Source organism: Acinonyx jubatus, chromosome E1 (genome assembly GCF_027475565.1).
Source record: "Acinonyx jubatus isolate Ajub_Pintada_27869175 chromosome E1, VMU_Ajub_asm_v1.0, whole genome shotgun sequence".
Lineage (NCBI taxonomy): Eukaryota > Metazoa > Chordata > Mammalia > Carnivora > Felidae > Acinonyx > Acinonyx jubatus.
In genome coordinates, this window is record NC_069397.1 from 58,549,926 (window position 1) to 58,568,044 (window position 18,119).

Consider the following 18,119-nt stretch of genomic DNA (forward strand, 5'->3'; position numbering starts at 1 on the left):
TTTCTGGAAGATTCTGGAGACCAGTGCTCCTGGAATTTGAGGACGGGCAGGGTGAAAATGCCTTCGCTGCCTCTAGGCTCCCCTTCTTCCAGGATGCAGAGAGGCTTCCATTTCCACCCCCCCCCCCCGATGCCCCACCTCTGCCCCTGACGCCCCCATCGCTCTGAGCTGCAGGCCTGGCCTCTGCCTGGGACCACGTCCCCCGGTGTAGGACGGGGCCCTGGGGGCACGGTGGGCATCAGCACAGCGCCACCAGCCAGCTTCCCAGCCGCAGAATCAGCCTGGCTCCAAGATTCGACTGGGGGCAGGGTCCCAAAAGCCCCCTGGGTTGGTCAAAGCACCCTGACCAAGCCTGCCTGAGGTGTGGCCCTGGGGGAACCGAACGACAAGGATCCGATCCCAGAAGGGCCGAAGTCCTGAAGGCATGGCAACCACTTTGGTCTCAGAGGAGGAAGTTCAGGAGGAAGTGGAAATGCACCCCGGCCGCTCCCTCACTCTGCTCCAGGATCACCGAAGGACGGAAACCCTACCCTGTAAGGAGACGCGGCTGTTCCCAGCTGACCAGGTTCTCGCTCAGTTGGTGGATTCGGAACAATTACAGGCGACTCCCTAAACCCTCGGCATAGCGCTTCCCTCGAGATTGGAACGGAAAGGCGCTCGGCCCTCCTTGGGCTGCAGGGTTTGCAGGCGGGGGCTGTGGGCTCAGGACCCCGCGATGCCCCCAAAGGCTGCCCCTTGAATGCAGCGCTGGACCTGCCGGGGGCTTCAGCCTGCCCTGCCTGCGGGAGGAGCCTGGACGGCTCCTGTGGCCTCTGCTCGGTTCCGTCCGCTGAGCTTGCTTACGTCTTGGTGGTTTGCCGCCGGGCGTCCACCCCTGGCAAGCACCCCAAGCAGGGACAAATGTCCCCGGGGCCAGGCTCTGAACTTAGTCCGGTTTTGCCGTCTTGGTGTTGACCCGCCCAGGGTCGCACCGACACCCTCCCGTTCTTCACAGAAGGTGGGAGGCACCTTAGACAGCCCCACCCAGGGGCCTCTGGTCGGGGCTGGGCTGGGCGCGGCTGCAGGGGGAGGCCGGGGGCGTCTTCAGCCCGCAGTGTTGATGGTGCGTGCTCCCCGCTCACCCTGTTTGGGGGAAGGTGAAGAAAGTGGGGCTCAGAGGCCAGACACCGTCTTGCGGGGAGGCCTGTCTGGCTGTGCTGCTGCCCCGACCCACCTGGCCTGAGCCCTCTGTACTGGCTCCAGCCAGCACAGGAGCTGCCCTCCCTCCCCGGGCTTAGGGCCTGAGCTCCGTCCTCGGCTCGGTCCCCAACTCCAGATGAACAAGATTGGCTGAGTTCCAGCCCCCCAGGGCATCTGCCTTGACCCGGGCTGGGAACAGCCAAGGCCCGGAGCCTTCCTTCAGAACCAGAGTCTAGGCAAGGTGGCAGTCAGGGCACAGGCCACCGCCCTGTCCTGGGGGCTGATGTCACTGGTCACAGGAGACTTGGCCTTGGGAGCTTCCAGGCGGCCAAAAAGCTGAAACTCGTCTGTACGCGTCAGCGGAACAGCGCGCCAGAGCGCGTGGAGGAGCCTGAGGCCCCACGTGGGGCTGCAAGCGGCCTCGAAGCCAGGGGTCGATGACTCAGAGGACAGTCGTAAGCAGTGTGCCCACACGGGACTCTCAGCCATCATCCGGAGACGGAGACGGGGACCTCATTCGCCAAGAAGTTAGCTAGTGTCTGCGGCTTCTCCTCTTAAAAGTTCAGTCCCAAGTGTCTCAGTTTTTTAGAAAACACAGGGAGGTGCTCCCGCCCCACGTGCTCTCCCTGGGCACTGGACAGAGCGCCCGCCCGCCCCGTGGACACCAGCCCAGCTGCGCCAGAGGCGACTCCGGCCCCAGGTAACGGCTGCAGAGCCGAGCGCTTTGCCGGGAGTGCGGTCCTGTCCGTGCCGGCCCTCCGTGTCCCACGTGCCATCTGTGCCGTCACCCCCAGCCCGCTGTCCCGTGCTGTCCCTGCCCAGGCGGGTCCTCCAGGCCGGGTGCCGGCGTCCGCTGTGCTCATCTCGTCCCATCTCCACCTCTTGTCTGGCGCGTCCATCTGTCCGTCAGCTGTGGCCTCGGGGGTCACCCCCCGGGTGACAGGTGGCTGAGCCCTCGTCCGCCCCTGCTGGCCTCCTTGCTGCCAGTGTGCGTGCACCCCCGTGTGTCGTCTTGGCGTGGGGCGGGTCTGCACCCAGCCACCTTCTGGGAGCCCGGGACGCATGGGCCGGGTTTGTGTGCGCTGAACTGTCTGTGTCTGTCGATGGCGTGTCTTTAAAAATGGGTCCGCCGCTGCCCTTGGGCCAATGGGAGGCGCCTCCTTGGCCTTGTGGGGCGGCTCATGAAACCTGGATGCAGGCCCATTCAGGGCTGTCTCAGGTTGCAGAGAAGGAACCATCCTGTGGCTCGGTGGCCCCACGGCCCCCACCTGCCCCATGAGGGTTGACGGCTGCAGATGGGGCGCACTGGCGGCCAGCGAGCACCCTTCCCGGGCTCCCCCGAGCGGCCTCCATTGTCCACCTGCTCTGAGCTCAGAGGCTGGGCCATCGGGGTCCAGGCTGGTGCCATCCGCAGGGCTGGGGGCCCCCCGGGCATAGGGCAGCCCAGGACGGCACTGCGCCCTCACAGTGCCCCTCCCACACTAAAACCCCTCTTCTCTTTTTCAGGAATCCCTTCGCCAACGTCCAGCTGAAGCCGACAGTGACCAACGACAGGTCCGCCCCCCTCCTCAGCTGATGGCCAAGTCCCCACCGCTGCCCGCCAGGACCCTCCTGCCCTGCCCACGCACAGAACCTCTTTTGTAACAATCTGCGTGGTCCCCGTTTAGAGAATTTTCTCCTTCACCTGCCTGGCTCTGCCCCCACTGGAGTCTGGCCTGGGCTGGACCCCGGCTGTCTTCGGAGGTGGCCCCTGGGCCATGGCTGAGGAGAGTGGGGCCGGCAGTGGCCCCCGCTCGTGCAGGGAGGGACGCTCCACCAGCCCCACGTGTCTGGTCAATAAACAGGCTGCCCCACATGTGCCCGCTCGTGCTCTGTCAGCCCCAGGGGGTGGGAGGCCTGGGACAGAGGACGTGGGAGAGGCTGCCACCATCCTCACGGCACAGATTTATTCTGAGCCCTCGACTGTGGCTCTCCTGGGCCCCGCTCCCACTGGCAGTGCTGGGGGACCCCTCCATGCCCCCCGCACTCCCGTCCAGAGCTGGCTGCTGGCCCCCAGCTCTCTTCCCTGTCGCTGGAGTGAACAGCAGGCCGCACGGCCAGGAACGCCCTCTGCGCCCCAGCTGCTTTGTGCAGAGATCCACGTCGTTTATATCTGTGGCTGAACTACAGCGCAGTGACTGGCCTTGGGGCCAGGCACCCCCAGCTGACAAGTTCCAGGCAGCAGTCACCCCTCCCCGGCCCTTGAAGGAGGGAGGGCCCTGGAGCCCTGCTCTGCCCAAAGCCTGTCCCTACCCCTGTACCAGAAACAAAACGGGTCATGGGTGGGACACAGGCCTCTGGCCCCGCAGAAGCTGGAGACGGGCCCAGTGGGGTCGTAGAGCCCATGTTTGGGGTGGAGAAGCACAGAAGCCCAGGCTCCTCAGAAACCCTCTTACCTCACCCTTACCCTGCCCCCACCCCGTGCTCTGGAAAGGCCTTCGAAGGAGCTTCCCGTGGGGGAAGGGGCCTGCAGGCCCCCCACCTCGTTCTTACCTAGTCAGCACCAACTACAGAACAAGAAGGGAAGGCTGTTGGGGTCACTCCCCTCCCCTACTCTGTGCAGACCTCCACCGGAGGAGAGGTGGGGCCCAAGTCACTGTCCCCCTCCACCAGGGTGCAGCCAGGACGGCCCGGGGCAGGTGTGGGGCGGGGGGGGGGGGGCAGGTGGGTAGGTAGCACCCTCCCGCACCCCACTGGCATTGGGCAGAAGGGACTACTGTGCCCTCCCAGGCAGAGCTGGCAGCCAGGCCCCACCCCAGCACCACCCCGCCTCCCCACCCCCGCCCAGGGATTTATGCGCAAACCCCAAAAGAAAACACACGCTTAGCATGAAGGCTTGTTTTCTTAGCTTCATTTCTTTTAAAAAACAAACAAAAAAGGAACAAGGAAATCATGGCACCAGCATCCGAAGCCTCAGACTAATGAAAACAAAAAACACAAACCCAAAACAATTCCCCCACCCCCACCCCCAAAGCAACAGTAAATCTGACATCTCTTTGGCAACAATAACTTAAAATCACCCCGCTTCCATTTGCTCAGACAACAGCAGTTACAAAAATACTCCCTGTGCTGCCCAGCCCCCCACTTCCCTCCCACCCGCACCCCCACCCCTGCAGGCAGGGCCCCTGACGCGGATTGTGGGGGCTGCCGGGCCAGGCTGGCCAGCCGCGGGCACCTCTAGAACAGGTGTGGCCGGAAGCCCCTATCTTTTGGGCCGCCTGCCTTGCCCCACCTGCCCAGGCTCCAGCCGTGGACTCAGATGGGAGCTGGCCCAGACAGGGAGGGAGGGTTTGCGGGTCCAGCTGAGTCACCGAAGGGAAATACAGCCACAGACTCTGAGGTAAGGGTGGCTGGGGACACACAAGCCCAGGGTCCTCTTCTTGCAAACCCAGAACCAGGCAGAAGGGGAGAAGGGGGCAGAGAGAGGCCGTCCCAGCGGGCCTGTGTCATTCACCACAGGAACTAGTGGGCAGGGCGTGCAAAGTCCCCCCCCCACCCCCCCAGCCGGCCAAGAGCCGGTCCCCTGGCCTCAGAAGCCAAGCAGCCCGCTAGCAGAGTCACGGCGGAGGGGCAGCTGTACGGAGGGGACCTGCTCAGGCCTGAGGCTAGAGGGCATCCTCAGCAGCTAGCAACAAACCCGTGTCCAGGAGAAGTCCTGCCCCTCCGGCAGCCCAGGACTGGCGCACACGGCCGAAGGAGGCCTCTTGTCCCGCCCTGCTCCGGGGCGCTGCATGGGGTACCGAGGCTCTGGAAGCTGCTGACGACCACCAACACCGAGGTCTCCACTCTCGGTCACCATCTTCGCTGCTGCCTGGAGCAGGACTGGCAGAAGCTCCAAGGGTGCCCGCCTGGGCCTCAAGCCTCTTTACAGTTGCCCCCGGCACCTGCTACAGGGCCTGGCAAACAGGTGTCACGTGAGTGTTTGGAGAGACAGCGGGGACAGAGATGCCTGAGAGGGCCCTGCTCTCTGGGGACAGCCGACAGAGTCCCCTGCCCCAGCACTCCCCCCTGACCTCCACCCTTGGCCTAGGGATCAACGACCACTGGGGCTGCCCCCCTCAGGCCCCTTCACCGCAATGGGTCTGCCTGTCCGTCTAGGTGGGAGCTGGACCCTTTCTCTTTCCACCACCTCACCAGGGCTCAGGCCCAACAAAGCTCATCCAACAAAGGAAATGCCCCGGCTCTTCCCCAGACGGACGGAGCCTGCCTGGGGACAGAGAGATCTCGTTTCCTGGGTGGGCTTTCAGGGAAAGCTGGCAGGAATGCAAAAGACCTTGCCAGGCACATGGGGGGGGTCAACCTGGCAGGGACGAGCCCTCCTGGTCGGAGGCTGACCGAGGAATGGAGCCTGGAGGGAGGGGTGATCTGGGCACATTAGCCACAGTCATTTGTGTCTCCAGACAAGAGCCATCGGGTCTGATATGCGCCAGGTCAGGGGGAGAGGGGCAGGCAGTGGATGAAGCACATCATGGGGGGGTGGGGGCGGAAGGGGCTGGGAAGGTCGTGATGGGAGAGGCTGCTGCCGGTTTGGAGGGCTAGGGTCAGGCAGAGGGCGAAGTGGGGGGCGCTCAGTGTCCAGCCTGGTGACTCCAGAGAAGGGAGAAGAGGGCGAGGCCCAAGGGCCAGGTGGCATCCCATCTAGGCACCCAAAAAGGTGCTGGGCCAGCCGGGTGCGGGGCACTGCATCTCCCCAGAAGGCAGAGAGGCGAGGCCGAGGCCAAGGTGGCCAGGACAGACAGGCCTGGGCGTGACCCCGCCTCTCCCAGCCTCAGTTTCCCCGTCTGAAAACTGAGCTTGTCCAGAGCCTCGGCCCCTAGCAGGTAACCTCCCGGACGCCCTCTCCACTGTCCCGACTCCGTGTCCCCCCTCCCACCAGCCCCGCCGCAGCCTCACCTCCCACGGACCCGGCGTCCGAGTCGGAGACGTGCGTAATGGAGAAGCGGGACGCGGGCGCAGGCGACACGGTGAAGCGCGAGAAGGGGCCGGGTGTGGTCTGCTTGGGAGGCGCGGCGGGAGCGGGCCGGGCGGCCTCCGGGGCCGGCGTCGGCGGGAAGCCATCGTCCCACGCGAGCCCTCCACCTGCAGGCCGGCCGCCCGGTCACTCGCGTGGCGTGGTCCCGCCCATCCGCTACGTCACGCAGACCCACCCACCCTGACGTCACGGCCCACCCGGCGGCCCCGCCCCCGCCGCGCCCAACGCCCCGCTCACCCTCTTCCGCCGCGGAGCCGTCGGGGGAGCGGTCTGCCCGCCGCGGCCGGCCGGGGGCGCTGGGGGAGCGGGGGCCGCCCGCCAGGAACGCGGGGGGCGACTCCTTGGCTCCAGGGAAGGGTTCCCCGAGCTCCCGGGTGGGGCTTTCCTGGATGGAGGAGCAGAGCAGCACGTGGCTCCGGCGCCAGCAGCGGCCACGCCCACGGCCTCCCGTCCCGCGCGGGAGGGGGGGGGGGGTCCTTCACCCCCGCGCAGAGCCCGGGGCCGGCCGCGCACCTGGTCGAAGAGGTAGACGGTGACGTCGTCGAAGAAGGACACGGCTTTCTTCTTACGCTCCAGGTCCTCGCAGAAGGCCTCCGACAACAGGCTGGGTATCTTGAGCAGACTGCGCAGGTTGCGCGCGCTCTGGCTCTCGGCCACCACCACGGGCACGGGAGGCGCCTCCTCCTCGCTCTCCTCGCTGGGCTCCTGGATGCTGTAGCAGCGGAGCTCTTCATCCGACTCATCGCTCTCCTCGCTGTCCTCCTCTTCCTCCTCCGACCGGCCCTCCGGGGCTGCGGGCAGTCCCGGCAGGGCCAGGCAGAGTGGGGTCCTGGGGGCACCCGGGCTACCTGTCCGTTCCCGCTGGGCGGGTCCGGACGGCAGTACTGGGGCCTCCTGGAGTTCAGGGAGGTGGCTCTCTGAGCTCAGCGGGACTGGAGTCAGCAGGAAGATCTTGGAACCCCCGGGGCTGGGCACTGGAGGCCCTTGGGCAGGGCCCTGGGGCCAGGGAGGGTCCGGTCTGGGGCCCTCCGGGCATGTACTTGGCCCTGGAGAAAAGTCCTCAGGCAGCAGCGGCAGCACCTCTCTGGGACCAGTGCCTCGCGTCCCCCCAGCCACACCAGACTCAGGGGAGGGCTGTGCGGCCTGCAGCCCAGAGCTCTCCAGGTCCAGCTCTAGCCTGGAAGTCAAGTCCCCTCCTCCCTTCTCCTGGGGGCCCGAAGTGCAGTCAGGCTCTGTATCCAGGTCCGAAAAGTAGGCTGAGTCACGGTAGGGGTTCTTCTGGCCAAGGCCACCAAGAGAGGTGGAGAGCTGAGTCTCGGGCCCAGGGCTGTCCTCCTCGGAGACCAGCTCCCCACAGGCCTCAGGCTCACATGGCTCGTGTGCCTCCTTGAGCACAAACTCAGGGGACTCGTAGTTCTCTGTGTCATAGCCACTGTCCAGGGCTCGGGGCTGCCCGCCGGGAGTGCCAATACCTGATGGGCTGAAGACCTCGCAGCCACCACCGTCACCGGCTGAAGGTGGGATATCCAGGGAGTCCCCAGAGTCGGGGGTCCCCGCCTGCTTCTGCAAAGAGCAGAAGGCCAGAGTCACGTCTGGCTTCTCGGCCAGTGGGCCATCGCTGGACAAATCAGCGAAGACACCAGAAGTGGCCTCTGTCATGTCCTCATCCTCACTGACGGGCGCCCCCGGCTCAGGGGAAACCCTGTAGCTGTCTGGGGTCTGGGCTGCCTCAGTGGCAGTCTCCCAGCTGCCAGCAGGCGTGGGCAAGGCGGGCAGGGTGTCGAGGGCACTGGCCGCCTCGGCAGGAAGCAGGGCTCCCTCTTGGGATGGGGCTGGGAGAGAGGGAAGGGGTAGCTGAGGTCTGGCAGAGCCCTCAGCTTCCTCAGCAAGCCTGAGCTCCGTCTGGGGGCTGTTAGCCTGGCTAATGGCTGCCTCTGTCCGGGAGGATGTCACCAGGCAGATGGCCGGTGCCAGGCCCTCAGCAGGACACAGATGAGGAAGGCCAAAGCAGCGGCCTAGCTCCTGGCCAGAGGAGGCCCCCTTTGACCCAAGGAGAGGCTCTGTGGGGTCCTCTAGGGCCAGGGGACCGCCTAGCTCCGGGGCAGCCCGTAAAGTGTGCTCTGGGCCAGGGCAGCAGTCCATGCAGCCAGCCATGTGTCCCAGGTCCCAGGAGCCTGGTGCTCGGCTGCCACTGTTGTTGTTGGCGGACACGTTGGAGCTCCAGTGTCTGGGCTGGGCGGCCCTGCAGGCCTCGGTGGCCCCCATCTCCTCCCCGCCCGAGGGGGACGTGCCCACTGGGTCCTCCAAGAAGGGTGGGCAGAAGGCAGCTGTGCCCCAGTCGGCATCCTCCTCCCTGGGCTCCGCCAGCACGAGGGTCCCGGGTGAAGGCGAGCTCAGAGGACAGGACGGTTCCCGGGCACAGCTCCCATGCAGGTAGTCACAGCGGCCCCAGGACCCCTCGGGGGGCGGCACATGGCCCAGTAGGGGCTCCATGGCCAGCGAGGTGGCCGCACTGCCCTCCGAGTCATCGTCCTGGTCACCACCATCGGGGAGCAGGTCCACGGCATGGGGGCTGAGGGTGCAGCCGGCGCAGTCAGGGTCATGGCCGGCGGCGGGCGTCGGCTCCTCCAGCCGGATGAAGTACTCGCTGCCCACCGAGGGGCTGTGCGCGCTGAGCACAGGCACCACGCCCGGGGGCGCACCGTCAGCGGCACACAGCTCCTGCAGGCAAGCGGTGCGGCTAGGGCTCGCTGCAGCCCCGGGGGGTGGGAAGGCCTCGGCGCCGCGGCCCGCTTCCCACTTGTACTCGAAGTTGAGGCCGCGACTCGTCTCGGTCACCGTCAGCACGTCGTCCCCGTCCGCGTGGAAGCCGTCGCCCGCGAACTGCTCCAGCAGCGGGAAGGACGAGGCGGAGGCCAGCTCGCCCGCGCCCCCCAGAGCCAGGCCTGCCAGCCCAGGGCCTGCGCCACCCCCGCCCGGCCGCAGCGAGCGCCAGCGCCGCTCAAATTCTTCCTCCGCCTCAGTGGCGCCCTTGGCACAGAGGTAGGACAGCAGCAGGTGCACCTCCTCGGCCGTGGGCCGCTGTTCAGGCTGCAGCCAGCAGAACTGCATCACCTCGTACCTGCGGGCAGGGAGGCCTGGGGCTCAGCCCCTGCCCAGGGGTCCCTGCCCACCCCGCACCCGGGGCACCGCCCTGCCAGGACCCCACTTCCTGCAGAAGAGCAGATCGGCCCTCCGCACGAAGGTCTGGGGGCCTCTCCTCATACTCAGAGTTCTCCAAGGACGTTGAAGAGAACTTCCAAGTTCATTACAGGAGCCCCAGCTCTCCCAAGGTGGGCCCAGAGGTTTGGGGGCCGAAGCACTTTTCCGTGAGTGCACCCCTCCCCCGCTGCCCCGGCTGCAGGTGAGTTTTGGTTGAAAAGGCTCCTTTCTTTGTGGGCTCAGGATGGGGCCTGGAGGGGAGAGCCAGCGGGGGCTAGAAACCCAGGCGCTCACACTCAGAGCACCCTCCGTGGTCTTGACCTTCCTACTGGGGACACTCTGCCGAGCCTGGCGTCACAGGGTCCTCACCAGCGGTCAGACAGCGTCAGCTGCAGCTGGGGCTTGGGGAGCTTCAGCTGCTGCTCCCGGACTGCGTAGGCCAGCACCTGCCGGTCGGAGTGGTGGGGGTAGGGCTGTGCGCCCAGCTCAAAGAGCTCCCAGATGGTCACGCCCAGGGACCTAGAGGCAAGGGCCATCAGAGGGGCCGGCGTGGCTGGCCACGGCATGGCTGTGTGGGCTCTCAGAGCCGTGGGCACCACAGGGCAGCTCCTGTCACCACACCAGTGTCCTAGGGACGCCCCTCCCAGAGGACAGCACTTTCCTTCAGTAAACTGGCAGGATGTGCCACCCGGCCAGGCCCAAGCCTGTGTCCAGGGCACCTGGGCAAATAAAAACCACACTGGCCTTTCCACAAACTCGGGTCTTTTCCTTTGTGTGCTCGTTCCCTTGCTGCGGTGAAGGCCAGACACTGTTCCGGGGGTGGGGGTGGGGGCCTGGAGAAGCTCCCAGCCCTTGGGTACCACCGGGGGCTAGAACGAGGGAGGGGCGAGTCTAGGTGCGCCCCAGCCCGGCAGGAGTGGGCCCGGGGAACAGGCAGGGCTGCGAGAAGGCGACTGGGTTCCTTCTGGTATACTTCCCCCAGCTCCTTGGGGCCCCAGGCCGTCCCGGGAGACCGGGAACGTGAGGAACAGAACAAATCTGGCAACAGAGAAGTCAGGGGGACCGGCCCAGAACCATCTAAGAGACCCCAGTCAGCGTGCAGCAGGGTAGGCAGGTTGGGGAGATCGGTGACGGAACGGAGTGGCTGATGGGCTGCAGTTAAGCGACTCGGGGGTGCTCAGGAGGGAGGGTGGGTCCGTGGATCCAGGCTCTGAGGGCTCGCTAGGAGCAGAGGGAGGACAGGCAGGCCCGGGGAGTGGGGGTTGGGGGAGGGGCTGGTCAGGCACAGGGACCCCCGCAGCGGAGCCTCTGGAGGCTGCAGGACTGAGTCTGTGCCCCACTTGCTGCAGGTGCTGAGGATGGGCGGTGCCTCCACACGGCGGTCACGGGAGATCACCGGCCCCTCCACGGAGGGCACTCGGCACCTGCTGCCGCTCCCAGTGGGCCTTCCAACCTGCACACTCGCTCTAACCCTGATGTCTGTGGGTGTCAGCGGGTCCTGGGGTGGGGCGGGGCCATGGGCCACTGGCACCGGGAAACGACAGGTGGCCCAGCAGCCCCACCTCCTACAGGGTGACGAAGCGGGACAGAGAAGCATGTCACCGCACGTGTGGCTCTCCTGGCCCTCACCCCCTCCAGCACAGGGCGGGAGAGGACTTGACCCGCTCGAGCCTGCGGGCCCCGGGCCCTGGCCTGGCAGCCGTGAGCTGTGATGGCGGGGGACAGAACAAGGGCGGGCACTGAGTGCGGGGGGGCACGCCCTGGCCGCGCCCCCGGGACCCCCGCTCACCACACGTTGCTGGCCTTGGTCTGGTCCACCACCAGCAGGTTACAGTGCACCTCGTCCACCAGCTCGGGCGCGATCCAGCGCAGCGGTACCCACAGCTGGTCGGCAGTCACAAAGTAGTCTTCCTGCAGGCGCGGGGCCCAGGGTCACCCCAGGGTGCGGGGCGGCCGGCCCTGACCCCCCCACCCCCACCCCCCGCGCGGCCCTGCCCGCTTACTCTGTATTTGCCGTGGGACAGGCCGTAGTCGCCGATTTTCACCGTCAGGTCGGCCGCGAGCAGGCAGTTCCTGAGGGCCAGGTCACTGGAGGGCGGGAGGGCAGGAGGGCGGGGGTCAGCGGCGGCGCTGGGCTGGGGGCACTCGGGGCGCTGAGGGGCCAGCCCGCTTGTGGCCAAGGGCATCGCCGCGAGCCGGTGGGAAGGGGCGTCTGAGAGGCGGCCCATCCACCCGCTGCCCCGAGCCCCGGGTCCCTCACCCAGCACGGGGCTCCCCGGGGCGTCCACGTGGACAGGGCCTCGAATGTCACAATGCAGACAAGGAAAGCGAGGCCCAGAAAGGGCCGGGGCAGGCCACAGGGCCCTCGTGAAGGCACTGCCCCGCCGTTACCGGACCCCTCTCCTGACCCCAGCGGCTCAACGTCTGCTGGCCTGTCCCGGGCACGAGCCAGCCAGGGCCACTGCAGGCTTCCTTCCCGCCCACTACGCCCTCACCCTCAGCTCCCCAGGAGGCGGGCAGCGGCAGGGAAACTGAGGTCCCGAGTGTCCCAGGGGATCCTGCCCCTGCCCTGCTCGCACAGGGCTGGGCACCGTTTCCGGCCCAGGGCAAGGTGGGTGCAGGGAGTGACCACCTGCGGCACCATCGGTACCCCCACCGGGTGGCCTTGGGCTGCGGGCTTCTGCCCTGCCCGCTGGGTGGCCACAGGGGGTCTGGGGGCACAAGGCACCGGGGCAAGCATGGGGCCAGCGCACGTCCACCAGGGCCACAGACGGGCCTGCGCCCGTCAGGTGTGCGGGGGCCTGGGGCTGGGCAGGCCCGGCGGGCAGGTCAGGAGGCTGGCAGCTGCCCTCTTCAACAAAATCACTGATGCTGGAGTTGTATGTGTCATCACTCAGCACCAGGATATTGTTGGGGAGGACGGCCTGGGAAGAGTCCGGGAGCACCAGGATATTGTTGGGGAGGACGGCCTGGGAAGAGTCCGGGAGCACCAGGACATTGTTGGGGAGGACGGCCTGGGAAGAGTCCGGGAGCACCAGGATATTGTTGGGGAGGACGATCTGGGAAGAGTCCGGGAGCACCAGCACATTGTTGGGGAGGACGGCCCAGGCAGAGTCTGGGAGCACCTGGATATTGTTGGGGAGGACGGCCCGGGCAGAGTCCGGGAGCACCGGGACATTGTTGGGGAGGGCGGCCCGGGCAGAGTCCGGGAGCACCACAACATTGTTGGGGAGGACGGCCCGGGCAGAGTCCGGGAGCACCAGGATGTTGTTGGGGAGGACAGCCTGGGCAGAGTCCGGGAGCACCACAATATTGTTGGGGAGGACGGCCCGGGCAGAGTCCGGGAGCACCGGGACATTGTTGGGGAGGACGGCCCGGGCAGAGTCCGGGAGCACCGGGACGTTGTTGGGGAGGACGGCCCGGGCAGAGTCTGGGAGCACCGGGACGTTGTTGGGGAGGACGGCCCGGGCAGAGTCCGGGAGCACCGGGACGTTGTTGGGGAGGACGGCCCGGGCAGAGTCCGGGAGCACCGGGACGTTGTTGGGGAGGACGGCCCGGGCAGAGTCCGGGAGCACCGGGACGTTGTTGGGGAGGACGGCCCGGGCAGAGTCCGGGAGCACCAGGACGTTGTTGGGGAGGACGGCCCGGGCAGAGTCCGGGAGCACCAGGACGTTGTTGGGGAGGACGGCCCGGGCAGAGTCCGGGAGCACCAGGACGTTGTTGGGGAGGACGGCCCGGGCAGAGTCCGGGGCTGGGGATTGCCGCTTGACTGTTACCACTTCTTCTGGGCACATCCTCCTACACTGGGCACCCTGGTCCACCCCTCCGACTTCCAGGGCCAGGCAGGGAAGCAGGACAGAGCCATCCCTCCCCCGTTCCCCCCCGGGGTCTAAGGGAGACAGAGGCCAGCAGGGCCAGTGTGGTGGCTCTGACCCCCCTGGAGACAGAGGATGGGCCTTGGGCCCCCCCGGGTGCTGCCCAGGCCAGCCGGCCCCCCTGCAGAAGCAAGCATCCACCCTCTCTGGTGGTTTTTCTTTAACCAGATTCCTTGGCACAATGGTCCCTAGAGGCTGAATAAATAAAGCCAGCTAACCCCCACACAAGCCCCGAGGCAGGGGCAGAGGCCGCACAGAGAGCTCACGGGGACCCCCCGGAGAGCCGCCAGCCCCGCACCCCCTCACCTGTGCACATAGTTGTTGCGATGCAGGTGCAGGACGCCACAGGCCACCTCGCAGGCCATGCGCTGCAGGGTCAGGGGATCAGGCGCCATGGACTCCGCCAGCCGGCAGCTTCGCAGGTAGCCCTTGAGGTCCCCCTGCCAAGAGGGGCAGCACTGTTACCGCCCAGCCCTCCGCCCAGCCCCTCCCGCCCAGGGCCTGCGGGCAACGTGGGGGTGCAGCTACCCAGAGGAGCCACCAAATCCGCCCCCTGGTGGCCGGCTCTCAGTAGGACAACTCCACAGTCAGAGGGCGCTTTCCTCACTGTCCCTGCAGACCCAGGCAACCCTGCGGGGCCGGGAGGACCCCGTCCCTTGTGCAGACTATCAGGGCCCATAGGCTCGCCACCTCACTGCTGGCAAGCGGCAGACAGGCCATCTGAGCACTGACGCCCAGCCGCGTGGGAACACAGGGCAGGCGACCAGAGGGTCAGCTGGCAAATCCCTGAGGAGGGCCCAGCCGTGCTGGGGGAGCCCCAGGGGGTCACAGCTACCGCCAGGGGTCCAGAAACCAGACAGTGGGGGCCTGCACGCTGCAGGGACCCATGTCTGCCAAGGGCCGCTCAGAGCAGGTGTAGAGCTGTCTGGGGGGGAAGGGGCCCTGGGGGCATCGTGCAGGCAGTCACGGGCGGGAGAACACACCGGTGAGGTAAGCGGGTCTCAGGAAACTGGCTCAACTCAGCAGGACAGGCGGCCGGGCCCGCCCCAGACCCAGCAGCCACCCTCCTAGTGACCTGGAGCCCCCCTCCCCCCTGCAGGTGCCTCTGCCCCGGAGAGCCCACCTCCGGGGGAACGTACGGCCCATGGGAGGGTGAGGAGGGGTCCCCAGCTCAGCAAAGTCTCCTCTGTGGGGAGGCTGAGCCCTCCTTCTAAACATCCTGGACAGAAGCTCGGGGCGGAGGGGCTGGAGGGCCAGGCAGCGGGGACTCACCATGGGGCAGAACTCCATCACCAGCAGGTAGGGGGTCACCTCCGCGCACTGTGCCAGGCACTGAAGCAGATTGCTGTGCTGCAGGGCCCTGCGGGAGCCAACAGGCTGCCCCCCTGACTCGAACTCAGGGCAGGAGGGGGCGGGCGGGCGGGGAAGGGGGCTGGCTCTGCAGGGGTGGGGGAGGAGCAGGGACAGCACAGAGCTCGGCTTTGTCCACGGGGCCCGGCGCCCCGCACCCCCAGCCCCCCCCTCCCCGCCCCAGCCGGCCCCGGGGGCCGCCCACCTGTAGGGCTGAGCCTCCTCCAGGAACTGCGTCTGCTCCTGCACGCTGGCGCTGGCCTTCAACTCCTTCACCACCACCTGGGTGCTGCTGATGCCCGAGTTCACCTCCCCCAGGAACACCTGTGGGGGCGGGCGTCACCACGGCCCCCCGGGCTCCGCCTCCAGTCCCTGCTCTTCCTCTCTCCCCTTGAACCCGAGCCCGGAAGCCTCGTTACACTCATCTGCAAAAGGGCTTCTGGGCCCCTCCTGGGTGGACCCTCCCAGCTGAAACATTTGCTCTTTGGTGGTCACCCCAAGCCCCCCAGCTGTCCTCAGCTCTCTGGGGGTCTGCAGGGAGGAAGAGGGACCTGTTGCTGCCCCACCCGGGCTGGGGATCAGGGAGAAGCCAGGACTGAGATGCTGCCCCCCGACCCCCGCCTCTCAGAAGTACCTCCCGGCATCTGACAGCAGGGCTCCCCCCCCGGGAGGGGACCCCAGGGCTGGGGTGGCTCCCAGGAGAAGCAGGCCTCCACCCTGCCCCTCTGCCTGCCAGGGGAGAGAGGGGCCCACGGGGTCAACCCCTCTCCCCCACCCCACCCAGGGTCAGCAACTCACCTTCCCGAACCAGCCGTGGCCAACCTCCTCCAGGTACAAGAGGCTGTGACGGCCCAGGTCTGTGGACTTGAGCAGCTGCACTATAACAGGGTGGGGGTGGGGGTGGGGGGCTCAGGGAGCCCAGCTCAGGCTGTCACTGCCCTGATCTTCCCTCACCCGGCGGCCCCTTCAGGGGTTGTGCACTTGGCCTTTTCTGGGGAGCTGCCCTGAGACCCCCAGAGCCGGGGCTGCAGCTGGGGGCCACCACCAAGAACAGGGTGCCTGCCTCCCAGGGGAGCTGCAGATCTCCAAGTCACGTCCGGGCATCTTTCTCCTGGGTCTGCAAAGGCTGTGCCCCAGGCCACCAGGACGAGCCAGGCTGAAGACAGCAGGGCCTGGAGCCAGGACGGGCGCACAGGCAATGCCAGGCAGGCAGTGTGGCCGGGGCCCAGCCCGTGGGGAGGAGGGCCCCGGAGCAGCCAGTCCCCTCACCCCTGCCACAGGCTGGCATTCCAGCACCAGGCACACCAAAGGCTCCTTTGTTGGGGTCTGCTTGGCACAGCCCTGTACGGAGCACACAGGGCCCATTCTCCTACAGGCTGTGCTGGGTGAGGTCAGTAGGGAGGAAGGGTCAGTGGGGGCCCCAGAGGAAGGGCCAGGGCTGCTGAACCCACTCGTGCCCTGTGCCCCAAGGGATTCCCCGAATTCTGCTCCCACGCCAACTGTCCTGAGGGCCCAGGGGACAGGGCTGGGCCTGGGATGCCAGGAGAGCCTCGGGGGTGGGGGGCTGCTCCCAGAGAATATTGACCTTGATGCTGAGCAGAACTTAGGATGGGGGTTGCACAGGCCCTGAATCTCGGGGCTCCCGTCCCTGGGCCCCAGCCTGCGGACTCCTCCACATTCTCCAGGTCCAGGTGATACTTGTTACTCAGGGTTTTAGCCCTTGACCCCGGCATCACCTGAAGTCTCTCCCGTCCCCAGAGATGGGGAACCCTACAGAACTACACGTGAGCTACAGAAATGGAGAAAGCCGGCGGCGGCCGCTTGCTCCTACGCCCCGACCCCCCACCCTCAGGGACAGTCCCCTGAGGGGTGGGAGAAGCCAAGTCTCAAAGATTCTTCAAGGTCCCCGACACTGCTGGCAGGGGACAGGCCCAGGCTGGCGGGGGGGCGGGGAGGGACATGGGGGGGGAAGGGAGTGTCCCCTGGGATGACCCTTGGCTCCCCCACCAGTTACAGTGTCCAGGGTCAGCACAGGCTCAGAGAGCCCCACGGTCACCCAGGAAGGTCAGGGGGGCCTCCTACAGCAGGGTGTCTACCTTCAGGGTTTTATGGGGTGTTGATTCGGGCCAGTCAACAGATGTGCACATGCCTTTGAGCCCCAGGCCCTGGCTCCTGCCTGACGCTGACTCGGGGGGTGGGGGTGGTGATACCCATGGAACCCTGGGCCCTCGGGCTGAGGACCCAGACCAGTGCCTTGGGGGCCCGCAGCCCTTGATGAAGTCTGGGCTTCAGGGTCACGGGCCTGGGAAGGTGTGGAACAGAGCGGGTGGGGTGGGCCAGCTCATGACCACAGCAACAGGCTGTCCCCTTCCCTCCCACCCCCACCCCGGGGCCTGACAGCCTTCCCAAGGTGCTCCTGGAGGAGCTGGAGTGGGCACCGGCCTTGCCTAGGAGGCTCTAGGGAGACGACTTGAGATCAGGCTGCCATGGAACCGAATGAAGCCAGGGACCGTCTCCCACCCCAGGCTCCAGACACACTTAGGGGCTTCCACAGGGACGGCCTCCAGCAGGCAGGTTCAAAGCCCAGCTTGGATGCTGACCTATAACCTCGCAAGCTCGGGCCCACATCTGCCCTGTGGGTGGTCACCCTGGTGGGGAGACCCCAGGGTGGGGAACAAACAGGAGGCCAGGCAAGGAAGCTACTATGGGAGGGGGGCCCCTGCCTGCACCTGCCCCACCCCCAAGGCCTGAGCAAAAGGCCCATTCACAGCCCCGCCCACAGAGGGAGCCCCAAAGAGCCCCTCCTCCCCGAGTGGGTGGGCCCCACCCACTGGGCACAATGGGGCCCATGTGCCGGCGTGGCCAGCCGGAGCTGAGGGGGTGGTCTGGGGTCAAGCGTCCAGGGACAGCGGAGGAGCCCCTCCTCCCTGCACACGGGCAGCCCATCCCAGGACCAGGGCAACAGGTCCCTCGCCCCCGTGGCCACCCCTTCGCACAGCAGCCCCCAGGTGGGGGAGCTGGCGGGCAGGCTGACCCAGGCCTGCCCGCGGCGCCCCCAGTCCCAGCAGAAGGGGGCACACGCCAGCCCTTTGCCACCCCCGCCCGGGGGGGGGGGGCACCGGCTGCTGAGGCCCGAGTCGCACCTTCTGCACACCAGCTGGGCCTACTGGGGGGCCTACTCACCTGAGCGCCCCGGCTGCTTGGCCATGGGCAGGGAGACCTCGGTGAGTGGCAGGACATACACGTCTGGCCCGTTCGGAGCCCCCGAGGCAGGGGAGCCCTGTGCCGAGAAGCCTGCTGCGTACTCTTCCCCCTCAGCATTCTCAAACTCCTGCAGCGGTAGGTGGGTGCCAGGCTCACGGGGAGCACCAGGACTCCGGGGACGAGGGCAGGGCAGGGGAGGGGACGGTCACAGGGTACAGGACAGGCTCAGAAAGGACCGAGCTATCACCTCTTCTGGACCTGGGGGTGGAGCGGGCTGGGGGGCCTGACCTAGAGTTGGG

General features: G+C 67.1%; 2 protein-coding genes across 10 annotated transcripts in view; one reads left to right on the top strand and one right to left on the bottom strand.

The window, feature by feature from the left end:
* BAIAP2 (BAR/IMD domain containing adaptor protein 2) overlaps positions 1 to 4,202 on the top strand; it is a 62,700-nt gene extending 58,498 nt beyond the window's left edge. For 3 of the 4 annotated variants that reach the window (XM_027052283.2, XM_027052284.2, XM_027052281.2), the window contains one exon: positions 2,686 to 4,202. Coding sequence is in view for 1 of the 4 variants with exons in the window: in XM_027052281.2 (XP_026908082.1) it covers positions 2,686 to 2,755 (70 nt within the window). In the remaining 3 variants the exon portion in view is untranslated. Of the gene's footprint in view, positions 1 to 92; positions 1,740 to 2,685 lie in introns of all 4 variants that reach the window. The other variant, XR_008294331.1, reaches the window with a different exon arrangement.
* The window catches only part of AATK (apoptosis associated tyrosine kinase), a 33,590-nt gene continuing 19,544 nt past the window's right edge, over positions 4,074 to 18,119 (bottom strand). For 5 of the 6 annotated variants that reach the window (XM_053212479.1, XM_053212475.1, XM_053212478.1 and 2 more), the window contains 12 exons: positions 17,800 to 17,947; positions 15,415 to 15,494; positions 14,822 to 14,940; positions 14,539 to 14,704; positions 13,573 to 13,706; positions 11,395 to 11,479; positions 11,181 to 11,302; positions 9,761 to 9,910; positions 6,704 to 9,311; positions 6,428 to 6,575; positions 6,112 to 6,297; positions 4,074 to 5,114 (listed from right to left, as the gene is read on the bottom strand). In XM_053212479.1, the coding sequence (XP_053068454.1) occupies positions 5,074 to 5,114; positions 6,112 to 6,297; positions 6,428 to 6,575; positions 6,704 to 9,311; positions 9,761 to 9,910; positions 11,181 to 11,302; positions 11,395 to 11,479; positions 13,573 to 13,706; positions 14,539 to 14,704; positions 14,822 to 14,940; positions 15,415 to 15,494; positions 17,800 to 17,824 (3,864 nt within the window). In that variant the 5' untranslated portion in view covers positions 17,825 to 17,947 and the 3' untranslated portion in view covers positions 4,074 to 5,073. The remainder of the gene's footprint in view (positions 5,115 to 6,111; positions 6,298 to 6,427; positions 6,576 to 6,703; positions 9,312 to 9,760; positions 9,911 to 11,180; positions 11,303 to 11,394; positions 11,480 to 13,572; positions 13,707 to 14,538; positions 14,705 to 14,821; positions 14,941 to 15,414; positions 15,495 to 17,799; positions 17,948 to 18,119) is intronic. The other variant, XM_053212476.1, reaches the window with a different exon arrangement.